This window comes from Elaeis guineensis, chromosome 15, assembly GCF_000442705.2.
Source record: "Elaeis guineensis isolate ETL-2024a chromosome 15, EG11, whole genome shotgun sequence".
Taxonomy (NCBI): Eukaryota; Viridiplantae; Streptophyta; class Magnoliopsida; order Arecales; family Arecaceae; genus Elaeis; species Elaeis guineensis.
In genome coordinates this window covers 55793777-55806718 of record NC_026007.2, presented here as the reverse complement: position 1 = coordinate 55806718, position 12942 = coordinate 55793777, and the positions used below count along the sequence as shown (strand labels likewise).

Below are 12942 nucleotides of genomic sequence, written 5' to 3'. Positions count from 1 at the left end.
AAGCGATATGAAAACCAAGATATTTATATCAGCAAAAAGCATTTCGCTTGATCTGAACACTTAACTCTATTATCACTTTTTTTTTCTTTAAAAAGTCAAGAATTCTTCTAGCTCTGCACACAAAACTCAGCTATGCTAGAGTACACTTCATTTTTACATCCTCTTCATAAGTTGCATATTCACTAAGCTGGGATCCAGAATCAGAGGTAAACAAGAGTCCTTTAGCACCCTGTTGCTTGTTGATGACACCTTGAGAACCCTTTTAGATATAAGAATGGCACCACACGCCCTGCGTAGATATAAGAAGAACAGCATCACACAGCAACGTTAAGTTGTTTACTATTTAATTTTCATAGTAAGCCACCGAACAGGAAGGTTTTCATATATCCAAATCATCATCTGGGTCCTCATCCGAATCAGGTCGCTCATCATCTGAGTCACGAATATAATGTATTTCACCCTTCTCATTATTGGTCTGAGTGTTCATTTTATGTGAAAATGCAGAAGGCTGCATCAAATAGGGATCTTTCTGGCCCTCAGAAAGGGACCGCCGCCCATCATATATCTGTATAGCCTCACCATTTCCTGGCATAACTCAACATGGTCAGTATATTTTGACAATTTGGAAAAACTAAAAGGCAAATGGCAAGATGTCTGCAACAATGCTGTCATATATCATAAATTTTTAATGCTTGTGCAGTGCTTCAGATGCTGTTCACTTACACTTTCAAAGCTCATACTTTGGCTCAACAAATCTGATATAATATCATAACATCACCAAAAGTTTATGTCATAGCTACCAAGCAGCAGTAATACCTATTTACCTTGTGCATGCCTACCAATTTAACTATGGGTTTCTTATGTGTATACCCTTCTAAACATTCAAATTTACGTGAATATCCTTTCAAAATTGATATTTGCATGTGTACCCCCATAAAATGCTTGTTTTGCATGTATACCCTTCTTTTTTTTTGTTCTTTGCATATGTACTTACATCATCTAATGCTATTAAAAAAATTAGTGGTTTAAAATTAAAATGACTAAAATACACTTCTGGGTATATATACAAAAATAATAATTTATAGGGATATATATGCAAATAGTAATTTTACGAGGGTATCCATGCAAATTTGAATATTTGGAAAGATATACATAGAAAAAACCCTTTAACTAAATTGTCATTAAGTTGATGGCTGCAACATGTCTGCATTGGAATCGCTTCCTTTTCAACTCACTTTCAAAAGTTAAATCTTCAAGTATTCATAGCAATGGCCATCATTGAAAACTTTAGCATGCATTATCTTTGCACCTCCCTCAACCCGCACCCTGCCACCCCCCAACCAAAAAAAAAAAAAAGGCCCACAGACACAGAGAGATACATATGTGTGTTTCTATATATACAAAACATCAAATGAATTATAAATGGGAAACAACTTTATTATCTTGTAAGGTCATAATGAAAGTAAACACACTACACCTAAACAATGTGAGGACAATTATAAACTAAAAGGGCCATAGGGCCCTTACCCAATTATGGTCCGCAGCAATCGAAGGTCATGGGAGAGCAGAATAGGGACAGATATAACCTTTGGCATATTTTCAACAAAATGGCTGCCCTAGAACTAAAACCAGCACCATTGTGTTTGTCAGCCCAAGCCTTTTACTATCACACCAAGCAGTGGCCCCTAAACATATAAACCAAGGAAAAATACTAATTTTCAATTTTGAGAAAGTCTAGACTCATACCTTGATGTTCAAAAGGAAGGACAACCCTTGCCCTGTCAACTCGTTCCTTATCTGATAGCTGGAGATTGAATTGAACCTGTTGAAGAAGGAAGTTACATGTAACATGCAATACAACCATGCATGTCCACTTATGTACTGGTGCAACCTAATACATGAGAATGATGGGAGGTTCTAGGCTTCCAAAGTTAAGAAAATACTGATGACTTCACGTCACTGACCCTTGGCAAAAGGTTTTGATTGACTATTGTCCTTACAGAAGATGCTGCTTCAAATCTAATCCCAGCTTGTTCCGTATGCAATTCTTCATACTGGAAAATATAATCAGATTGCAATTTAAAAACAATAACAATTGAATGAATGCCAAAAAGGAGGGAGATTGAATGAAGTAGGAGAGAGCTTACAAGCAGTTTAACCCGTCCATTACAACGCTTCAGGCGCACATGAAACTTTGCTTTACAAGAATTTTCTTCAAGCCAAAGCAAGCTTCCTGAAGTTCCTTGCCCATCACTAGATTGCATCATTGGTTCTAAACTCGCAACCATAGTGGAAATATATTCAAGAGCTGCAGAGGCCCTGGGTTCATGAAGGTCTGAGTGTATCAACCAAAAGATACATGAAATTTGATCTGCAAGTAGAGAAGGCAAATTAAAGTTGTAACATAGAGGGTTTGATTGTCTACATTGTCAAACATCCATCTCAAATTTAATTTTGACAGGTAACTATGATTTGATTCCATGAGCTGATAAAAAGTGCATTTCACATTAGAAAAAACAATTTAGCAGCAATTAAATTTGAACAGATAATTTAAATATCATAATCACAGTTCAATGATGTTTAAGTGTTGTTCCATCAACCCCAGGCTATATTGAAGTCTAGCATTGTCCATAAGGTCATTGAATCAAAACAGGACCAGAAAAGAAAAAAATGTGCAACTCTAGTTTAGAAGAACTAGCAAGTTAACTGAATGGCCAAATGAGTGATGAACCGTACGCTGCCATTAACTCAATATCTTTCCCTGCCTTCATTTTCTTCAGAGAAAAGGATGTCAAGATAGAATTTAGAAGAACAAGCATACCATTGCTGCGAAGGTTATTAAGGAAGCCTGCAACAGATGGTAATGAAACATGCCTCAGCATAATACTAACCTGCAAAGAGTAGAAGCATCAGATTTCTATAATATGGGTAGTGAAATAAGTGAATTTAGTCAATAATAACCATGTTTGAAGACTGACTCTGTCCTGAATAAAAATGGAAACAGAATAAGTAATTACAGGCAGCATCAAGAAAGATTCAACTATATAAAATGAATTTGTAGAGCATAATACATGAAACTAATAACAGAAGAAACAGTACAAGGCACCATAAATTGTAGAACATGTGAATGTCAAGCAACCACCTAGGCAACAATATTGCTGGATGCAAGGTTAGCATACATCTGGATTGGTGATTACTGTTGGTGATGTTGATGGTACACAAAGTCCATTTTGGATCAGAACCAAATTTCGGGAGCTTGATATGGAAATCCTTTAAATACAATTATCGGACCATGATAGATCAAAACCTGCTCGGAATGGTTTGGTCTGATCAGTAGAGCACCTAGAAAAGCTCTTACCTGAACTGATCCTAAAGGCCCCTAAGGACAGGTTATAAAGTAACATTGACAAAAGAAAGCCATCCACAATCTCAATCCTTCCATAATGTAAATGCAATTCATACCTATTAATGCATTTTGCAGTGTAAGACAGAACAAGTCAATGATTTAATGGCAGGTATCAAGATCGAAAAGTAGCACATTGATGCATTTTCCCAGCATGCCCTTACAATATTTGAGCTTAACAGCTGCATTATTTCATTTTTAATTCTCACATATAGAACGTATTACTTGGGGAAATAATGGGCATACCAAGTCAATGGCAACAGCAAACCGAACCTTGCCTTCTCCAGTAAACCCTGAGACCACACAAGCATGGCGTGAGAACTGAAGAACTCCGATGGAACCAGCCAAGAAGAGAACATAAGGAAGTAGCTGGCTATTTTTCCAGGGAAAAGAAATTGGGAATCTATTTACACAGCATACCTTTTCCAAGATCAAGAATCGAAGACAATAACTTATTGACATCCCTCACATTCTTGAAAACAGTACCAGAGCCCTTCAAAATGGACTCCTCTGCATTCGTTGAGTGAAGAAGCCGGTCCTTCCACCCAAGTGGATCCGAATAGCAATCCAAGATCCGCACCCTAACATACATGACAGTGGATTTCCAAATCAAACCAAACGAGTAACTGGGCAACACCCACACGAGCTAAATGAAGCATTCCATATCATAAATTTCTTACGATTTATCGACCAAAGAGGCATCTAATCCTTTTGTCTTGAACAAATCGAGGTAGAAAGACGGGCTCCGATCAAACGCGACGAGAACCAGACCGCTGTGTTGGGTAATTCATCATAACTAAGTAAAATCTTCAGAGAATTTGAAAAAAAGGATTTCATTGGAAGCTAACCTGGCTTGAGATTTCCCGGCGGAGATGTGGGAAACGAGGGTAGAAAGGAAATGATCGAAGACGTGGGAACCGAGAGGGCTTTGGAGGGAGTCCTTGATGGTGAGAGCTGGGGACTGCTCTCCCTCGAGAGATCCGTCTCTCAGGGTCCTGCAGATGGTTTCCGCCATCGCAAATCCTAGCGAGCGAGAGAGAGGGAAGGAGCGGACTAAACCCTAGTTTCTCGATCGGAATGGCGGGATCAGCTGTGTTTTTTTTTTTTTTTTTTTTTTTGCTAAAACAAAGAGCGAGCGGTGACCAGGGCAGACTCCTATGCACGCACCAGGTGCAAGTGAACCAGGGCAAATAGCGAAGCATATGCACGGTGGATAGCGTAGCGTGTCGTGTTACCTACCGTGGTATTTGACGCGGTCCAATTACACCTGGTCCATGAGACTTTAGGTTCCGCTGTTTTATAGCATATTGATGCATTTTCCCAGCATGCCCTTGCAATATTCGAGCTTCACGGCTGCATTATTTCATTTTTAATTCTCACATACAAAACGTATAATTACTCGGAGAAATAATGAGCAAACCAAACCTTGCTTTCTCCAATAAACCCTGAGACCGCACAAGCATGGCGTGAGAACTGCCAAGAAGAGAACATAAGGAAGTAGCTGGCGACTTTTCCAGCAACCCGGAAATAAAAATTGGGAGCCAATTTACACAGCATACCTTTTCCAAGATCAAGAATCGAAGACAATAACTAAACTTATTGACATCCCTCGCATTGTTGAAAACAGAATGGACTTCTCTGCACTCGTTTAGTGTAGAAGCCGGTCCTTCAGCAATCCAAGATCTGTACCCAAGCATGCACCAGAGCGGATTTCCAAATCAAAACCAAATGAGCAACTCGGCAACAACCATATAAAGCTAAATGAAGCATTCCATATTACCAATTTGTCATGAACAAATTGAAGTAGAAATACGGGCTCCGATTAAATGCAATGAGAACCAGACCGCTGTGTGGGGTAATTCATCATAACTCAGTTAAAATCTCGAGCGAATTTTAAAAAGGCTTTCATGGCTTGAGATTTCCCAGCGGAGATGAGGGTAGAAAGGAAACGATCGAAGATGTGGGACCTGAGAGGGCTTTGGAGGGAGTCCTTGATGGTGAGAGCTAGGGCCCGCTCTCCCTCCAGAGATTCGTCCCTCAACGTCCTACAAATGGTTTCCGCCATCAAATATCCTAGGAGAGCGAGAGAGGTGGAGGGGACTAACCCCACTTATCCCAATCAGGCTGGCGGGCTCGGTAGTTTTTTATAGGATCTAGTTTGGATCCAATGCGGCCAGAGATCCATGACTCATCCTGTTCCATTAGATGCTGTCCTGTTCTAAGAAAGTGATTGAATCCAAATAGTTCAAGGAGCGCTTGCCTGAAGAAAATAAGGAAAGAAAGAAAGTATGGAATAAATGAATTACATGGTTTTTGTTCTATCCTATTTTTCTTCCAAATACAATCTCCAAGTCCGACTTTTAATTTAGAACCAAATGAGGTCGCTATAAGTCTCATTTATATTTATCTAGCCCTTGTCGGCCGCTCGGAGATGCACATTTCTCTTGAACTTGTGAATTTAGGATGGAATCATTATTCTGGTCCGTTTAATTTATTTAAAATTTGTTTAAGCTATTTTCAACATATTTAATCCAGCCCTTTTAACATATTTAACTTGACTTGATATGCTTAATAAATTAATTATATGAATTGGGTCGGATTACTTGAATAATAAATAAATCATATTCATATCTAAATTTTTGATCTATTTAATAAATAGATCGGATTTGAATTGATAAATTTTTGATCCATATCCAATCTGAACTGTATTTGACCCGACTTGATCTGATTGTCACCCTTGGCACTTGAGATGCTTCATGCTCCCTATTACTTTGTGTTGCTGACCTCTACTCTTTACTCGTCTATCATGATTTATGGCTAAATCAAAAAGTCCATGAATGATCATAATTATTTTGGGCACCATTTTAGTGATTTATTCATGAACTCATACAAGCTCCTTGTCCAATTACAAACAACATAGGATTCCTCTACCTTGCAGAAATTATTGAGCTGCGATATATATGCTCAAAACAGAATGCCCAAAGGAGAACGCAGTCGTGGAGGGATGAGAAGATCCATATCATGTGCTACATCAAATTTTAGAAGATAACTGATACTGCAGTAATGTTGGTGGCCTGGCCAATTTACCAAGGTCGTGTTCTCGAGTAAAATGAAATCACGTCTAGGATTAAATTTTGAGAGGCAGAAGACACCAACATGATGACATTAAGAAGCATTACGAAATCATTAGGAATCAATACATGATTTCTGTAAGGAGTATGACAAGTAATCGTGTATTTGGTTCGCAACCAGAGTCAAAATCAAAGTGGATTAGAGTGAGAATCAAAACAGTCATATCTTTTAACGTATTTAATTTGTAACCGCAATCGGAATTAAAATTAGAATGAGATTTGAATATTAGGGGAGAGCAACGATTGAATTTTGGGAGATTAAGATATTCTCATTTGTCTTTAGAATTAATATGAGAATTAAACTCTTTTAACCAATGATTGGAATGAGAGTCACTCATTCCCATTCCAGAGTCCAACTTCTCTCAGCCAAATATGTCCTAAATGGATTAAGACATAAGCTACTAAGCGAATGCATGAAAGCCTATTTGGCGGGACAAGATGAGCTTATTAGAGTTTGTGGACTACAATCAAGATACAATTGAAGCGAATTGACCACCCTTCCATCTTTTCTAATCTTTGGACCAATTGGAGGAAGAGGAACAAACATATGTTGGTAGCAGGGGGAGGTGATCAATTGCTAGCAGCAATGCTATGGGAAATTTGGAAGAAGCGGAATGCAAGATTATTTTTATATAGAAAAAGATCTATCTTCTCTGTTCTGCAAGCTGCTCTTCAATGCTTTCTTAGTTGGAAGACTCTTTGCCCTGCCAAGAACCTTCAAGACCATCTTGGCTTATGTAGTAGGCTAAATTCTCTTGATCCTATATTGATTTTTTGTGGGGTTTGTTTGTTTTGTAATCTTTGTTTTTGAAACTCTGAATTCTATGTAGTTTTATAACTTCTACTTTTTATAGTTTTTGAAGCTTTCTCTCCCTGTAATTATTTTTCTTTAATAAATCTGGGTGGCAATCCTTGCTTCCCTTTTCCTTTAAAAAAAAAACCATGAGCTTATTAGCTGAGGCTCACCACACAATATGGAATAAATAGATGAAAACTCCACAAAGAGCAGCCCCTATCATCCCAGATCACTATATTTTGTCTTATTTTGGTTGCTATCCTGTTGGTCGTTGGATCACTTTCCTCTTTTCCTTTCTCCTCGTCATTGTCATCATTAATTCTTGTTTAGTCACTTAGCAATCCAAGCATTCCTGATGCATGCTACAGTTCCATACTGAAACTGTTGGCGAAGAAAAACCAAATTGAATCATCCATGGTTTTACTTTGGTTTATTTTGAAAACATCATTCACTGATCCAATGGTTCTAATAATAAGAGAAAAAAATCACACAAAGATTGTCAGTTCAAGTTGCAGTTCTAAGATTTTTAACGAATGAATGATGGGGCTTCAATCTTTTACATCCAAATAAAAAAAGTAAGAATTGCAGGATTGTTGAGACCTGGTAATCTATCAATATGTGGGGCTTATGTAGCATTTCTTTCAATCAAGTGTATTCGCATCGAGAAGGCTTTTGCCCATATTGGTTTATAAGTTGGATCATTAGGCATCTTTCAAAAAATAGTATGACAGACAATTTTAGGTATTATGTAGCTAAGCTTGCTAAGATAAAGAAACTGGCAATGTGCTCTCAATAATATTATGTGGGGATAATGTTGGTGTAGTGGCCCCTCAACAAAATTATTGTACCAAAAGATTTCAGTTATCTTAGTACACGAGAGGGATTGATCACCTACAAAGCAAACAAAATAATAAGTAAACAAACATGTGAGGAACAAAAGAGGACCTGTGCTTGAGGGGTTGCTTTTAAACATTCACCACATCCTTTTATTTGGCATCTTAATCTATAGCTACTCTCTTCTTCTTCTACCATTTAACACTTGTTTACAACATGGTGGAGACATGGTCAAGATAAAGAAGAGGAAGAGGAAGAAGAACAAGGAAGAGAAAAGAAGCAAGCCTCTGGAGCCACAGGAATGTTGGGGGTTGATCATGAAACTTCACCACCATCTGCTGCCATAAAGAAAGAGCTGCTCTCCACTACCATGAAGAGAACCAGTGAATGGTCCTGTTTCTTTTCCTTGTATATTCTTTTCCTTTCCAATCCTCTCCTTCATATTTCATTGGTGGCCTCTCCCCCAGTTCATTGTACTCATTTGAAAACTCTTAATGTTTATGTGTCTTTTTTTTTTTTTTTTTTTTGAGAAAGTGTCTTTGTTTGTGAGACGAAGCTTCTTTATGAGAGAAATGTTTAGTAATTAATGAACAGGATTTCTTTGTTTGATTGGTTTATTGAAAAAAAAAAATGTCCTGCTTCACTCTTCATTGCTTTTCTGTTTTCCTCAATTTGCTTTACGTTTAAGTTTTTATATGATTTTTGCATGACCTTTTTTAATTTCTGTTTTTTTTGTCTTTCTTCTGGAGCTAGAGGGATGAAGGGTGCTTATGATAAATGGAAAGGCAATTTATAAAAAGGTTTTTTTGTACTTGTGATCTTTATAGGATACTATCCCAGGAGGTCCCCAGTGATATCACAGTCCATGCTGGAGGAGCCACTTTCGCCTTACACAAGGTAATTCAAATCCATGGTGCCAAAAAATAAACCACTCTGAAAGAAATTCATATTGTTTCCTGTCAACCCATGGGTGTTCAAAATAAATAGAATTCACAGGCCCCTATTGACTCCCCATAATCCCTGTGGATTTAAGTATATGAGTTAAAGAAAGTTAGATACATTCCTTGATCATTAAAAGATTGGTATGAAAGATCATTGGTTCATGGAAGCTCTCCTTTTTAGCTTTCTCTTATTCAGTTTCACCTACAAATCAAAGTCCAATTCTTATATACTGCAACCTTTCCATACAGTTCCCTCTGATCTCCAAGTGTGGTTACATAAGGAGGTTAGTGTCTGAGGCCAATGACTCAAACATCTCACTAATCGAAATCCCAGATGTTCCTGGCGGTGCTGAAGCATTCGGATTTGCGGCAAAGTTTTGTTATGGGATAAATTTTGAGATCACAACCGAGAACATTGCCATGCTTCGATGTGTTGCAGAGTACTTAGAAATGACAGAGGACTATGTAGTTGGAAACCTTGTGAGCAGAACAGAGATCTTCTTGGAGGAAGTAGCATTGATGAGCCTTCCAGATGCAGTCACTGTCTTACACAAATCGGAGGAACTACTTCCCATGGCCGAGAAGGTAAAATTAGTAAGCAGGTGCATCGATGCGGTAGCATATATAGCCTGCAAGGATAGCCATATATGTATACCCTCAGGGACTGAAAACAGCCATGGCAGCTTGTATTCAGGATTACAACCAAAGGCAATCTTGGATTGGTGGGCAGAGGAGTTGACAGTTTTGAGGATTGATACCTTTCAAAGAGTTCTCATGGCAATGAAAGCTAGGGGCTTTAAAGAGTATGCTCTTGGACCAGTAATTATGCTCTATGCACAGAAGTCTCTGCGAGGTTTGGTGAGCGACAATCCTTGCTTGGTCTGTTTCTCTATTAATTTTTATTTTGTACTACAAACATCACAATCTACCAATGGTACCCAGGAAAAAATTATTGGTATAATGAGACCGAATTGCTTATGCAAAATTTAATATATAAATGATAGGTCCAATCCTCCTCATGCCATGCAGGGTGGCATGACTTCCTTATAAGAACTCTTGTGAATCACATAGAAAGACCTTAATCATCTTGTTTTCTTTTTAACTGAATGTGGAGGAAGTAAGGTACTTCCCCCAATTTTTTAAATTGAAGATCTTCATAATGAAAATTAGGTTCCTGCTGCTTTGTTATGTTTGCAGCATTAAATTTACCTTAAGGAACCCATTTTCTTATTACTGGCAAGATCAAACCTATGTTACTAATTCACACTAGCAAATCAACTTGAATTTGACCTTAGATATTTCTGTTTGCAACATGTTAAATTCAATAGTTTTATACAGGACATATTTGGAAGGAGGAAGAAGAAAATTGAGCCAAGAAAAGAGAATGAGAAAAGGGTAGTGCTGGAGACAGTTGTTAGCCTTTTGCCAGGAGAAAGGAATGCAATGTCGGTCAGCTTTCTCTCAATGCTTCTAAGAGCAGCAATATATCTCGAGACAACAGTGGCTTGCCGGCTTGATCTAGAGAAGAGAATGGGCTTGCAATTAGAACATGCAGTATTGGATGATCTATTGATTCCTTCATTTTCCTACAATGCTGATACAAAGTTTGATGTTGATACAGTTCGAAGGATCTTTATGAACTACCTTGAACATAAGGTAGATGGAAGCCGCTTTAGTTATACCATGGATGATGGCCATGTTTCTTCACTGCCTGGTGACATAGAGAGGGTCGGTAGGCTTATGGAGAGCTACCTTGCAGAGATTGCTTCTGATCACAACTTGACCATTGCAAGGTTTATAAGCCTTGCCGACCTTATTCCAGAACAATCAAGGGTCATTGAAGATGGAATGTACAGAGCAATTGATATATACTTGAAGGTGCTGTTCCTTTTACTCTTTGCCTTCCTCATTGTTCTTTAATACCATTTTTCCTATTACTTTGTTTTTGAAGACTAATGGGCAATCACCTCACTAGCTTTGAGCCTGAAACCTGCTCCAAATGTAGGGGTGCAACTGCTGGGCCTTAATCCAGTTTTGCCCAAGTTTTATGGTTATGTTCTTCAGTTCACTGATTTTGACTTTCGCATATGCTTTCTATAATAAAAGCCAGGTAGCTCTTTGCCCCCTCCTACATCAAAAGAAAGACTTCCACATATGTATTTTATTTTTTATGTCCATTATAAATCTTTAATAGTGATATCACTATTTGTTAAGTTGCCTGCATATGATAGCCAGATCATTGTTAGTGGCCTCCAGATTCCAGACTTATATAATGTATAAGTTATTTACATTAAGGCATCCATCAAATAAATTTATGATCACATCACACATCATTTAGCTAGAGTGCTCTTTTAAATCTTATACATGAACTGCTACCTCATGCTCTTTTTGTTATCTGCATCATTGATGACTCTTGAACTTGCAGTCTCATCCATCTTTGAGCGACATGGAAAGGAGAAAAATTTGCAGCTTGATGGACAGCCAGAAGCTCTCAAGAGAGGCCTGTGCCCATGTAGCTCGGAATGATAGGCTTCCGGTGCCGATCGTTGTTCAGGTGCTTTATTATGAGCAGCAACGCCTTAGAGATGTTACGAGTGGAAACTTGATTGGTGGAGAATCTCCTGCTTTATCCCAGAAAGCAACTTCATATGGTATTGGATATCACAATGCCCCAGATGAGCTTTCGCGCTTGCGAAGAGAAAATGATGACCTGAAACTGGAATTGGTCAGATTGCGAATGCAGTTAAAAGAAATTGAAAAATCTTCAGGAAATATAGCTGCTGCAGACAAGCCTCCATTACCAAAGAAGTCGTTCATTCATTCTATATCGAACAAGCTTGGGCACCTTTTCGCCTTCATGCATTCTGACACTGTAAAACTTCTCTCTGACAAAACCAGGAGAAAGCCACCCAAAGTCCTGAGGCATTCAATCTCTTGATACATGATTCTGGTTAAAAGTGAATATGTTGCACTTCTTTAAATTAGGGGCTTCACTTTTTGTCTCTTCCTTCATGTAAATATGATACAAGTTGTCTTTTAAATGAGTTTCAGTAACTTTGATCTTTATCTAGATGCAATGGTGTAAAGTAAATGCAAAATAATTTCCTGGAAGTATGCTAATGTTTATTGTTGTATACTTGTATGTACAGAAGAAAATGAAATAATTTTCTTGATGTTATTCTGCACATTTGCTCTGAGATTAGAAACTTAAGTTTTCTTTAAATAAATTTTAGACTAACTTGAGTTGTTTTTCTTCCTTTTCATTTGACCACTGATATGACATTTTCTGGAGTTATACAAATAAATTAGCATCAAGACAAGACTCCAGAATTAAACTATTTAGATATCACCCAGTGTTTACTTGGGAAAAACGATCAGTGTACATTTCAGGAATCTGCACTATTGTTGAATGACCTTACACCAAATGCCCACAAGCCACCCTAAGCAATAAGTCACATGGAAACATTCTCACATACCTTGGTCATTTTACCCCCTGAATAGAAGGAAGAGGAAACCCCATATGAGTATACTGAACATTAATATTTTCTGAGTCAGTAGAATGTGATTTTAAGGAATCATCAACAACTAGGGTAACTGTATTTCCTAAATTATAGGGGAAAAATTCATCAAGTACTTTGGACAAATTCTTTCATTGAGCATGTATCTTTAAAAGTTCTTGTTCAAAAATTGACATGCACCACTAGCCTTTGTTCTATAGTCTATTGCAAATTAATTATGCCACGGTTCCCAGCCGGCTAGTCATTTAGTTTAAATGTCATTTCCATGAAGATATGGCTTCTTGCTGGACATGACTATCCTAATGTCTCCAAAGGGCCA

At 37.9% G+C, this 12942-nt stretch overlaps 2 protein-coding genes across 3 annotated transcripts; one reads left to right on the top strand and one right to left on the bottom strand.

Moving 5' to 3' along the window:
• Window positions 1-8: 8 nt before the first annotated feature.
• On the bottom strand, window positions 9-4757 carry LOC105058042 (elongator complex protein 5). The gene is made up of 9 exons (XM_010940818.4): window positions 4252-4757; window positions 4084-4176; window positions 3824-3984; window positions 3650-3696; window positions 2822-2891; window positions 2148-2371; window positions 1965-2054; window positions 1747-1822; window positions 9-585 (listed from the first exon to the last, which is right to left on the bottom strand). The coding sequence occupies exons 1-9, from the start codon at window positions 4416-4418 to the stop codon at window positions 380-382; spliced, it is 1134 nt and encodes a 377-aa protein (XP_010939120.1). The 5' UTR covers window positions 4419-4757; the 3' UTR covers window positions 9-379.
• Window positions 4758-8239: 3482 nt separating this feature from the next.
• LOC105058043 (BTB/POZ domain-containing protein SR1IP1) lies at window positions 8240-12175 on the top strand. Of its 2 annotated transcripts, none has more exons than XM_019855214.3 (5): window positions 8240-8572; window positions 8992-9061; window positions 9355-9963; window positions 10444-10983; window positions 11531-12175. In XM_019855214.3, the coding sequence occupies exons 1-5, from the start codon at window positions 8466-8468 to the stop codon at window positions 12041-12043; spliced, it is 1839 nt and encodes a 612-aa protein (XP_019710773.1). In that variant the 5' UTR covers window positions 8240-8465; the 3' UTR covers window positions 12044-12175. The 2 variants fall into 2 exon arrangements, with proteins under 2 accessions (XP_019710773.1, XP_010939121.1); XM_010940819.4 differs by having other exon boundaries at window positions 8244-8554.
• Window positions 12176-12942: the final 767 nt, after the last annotated feature.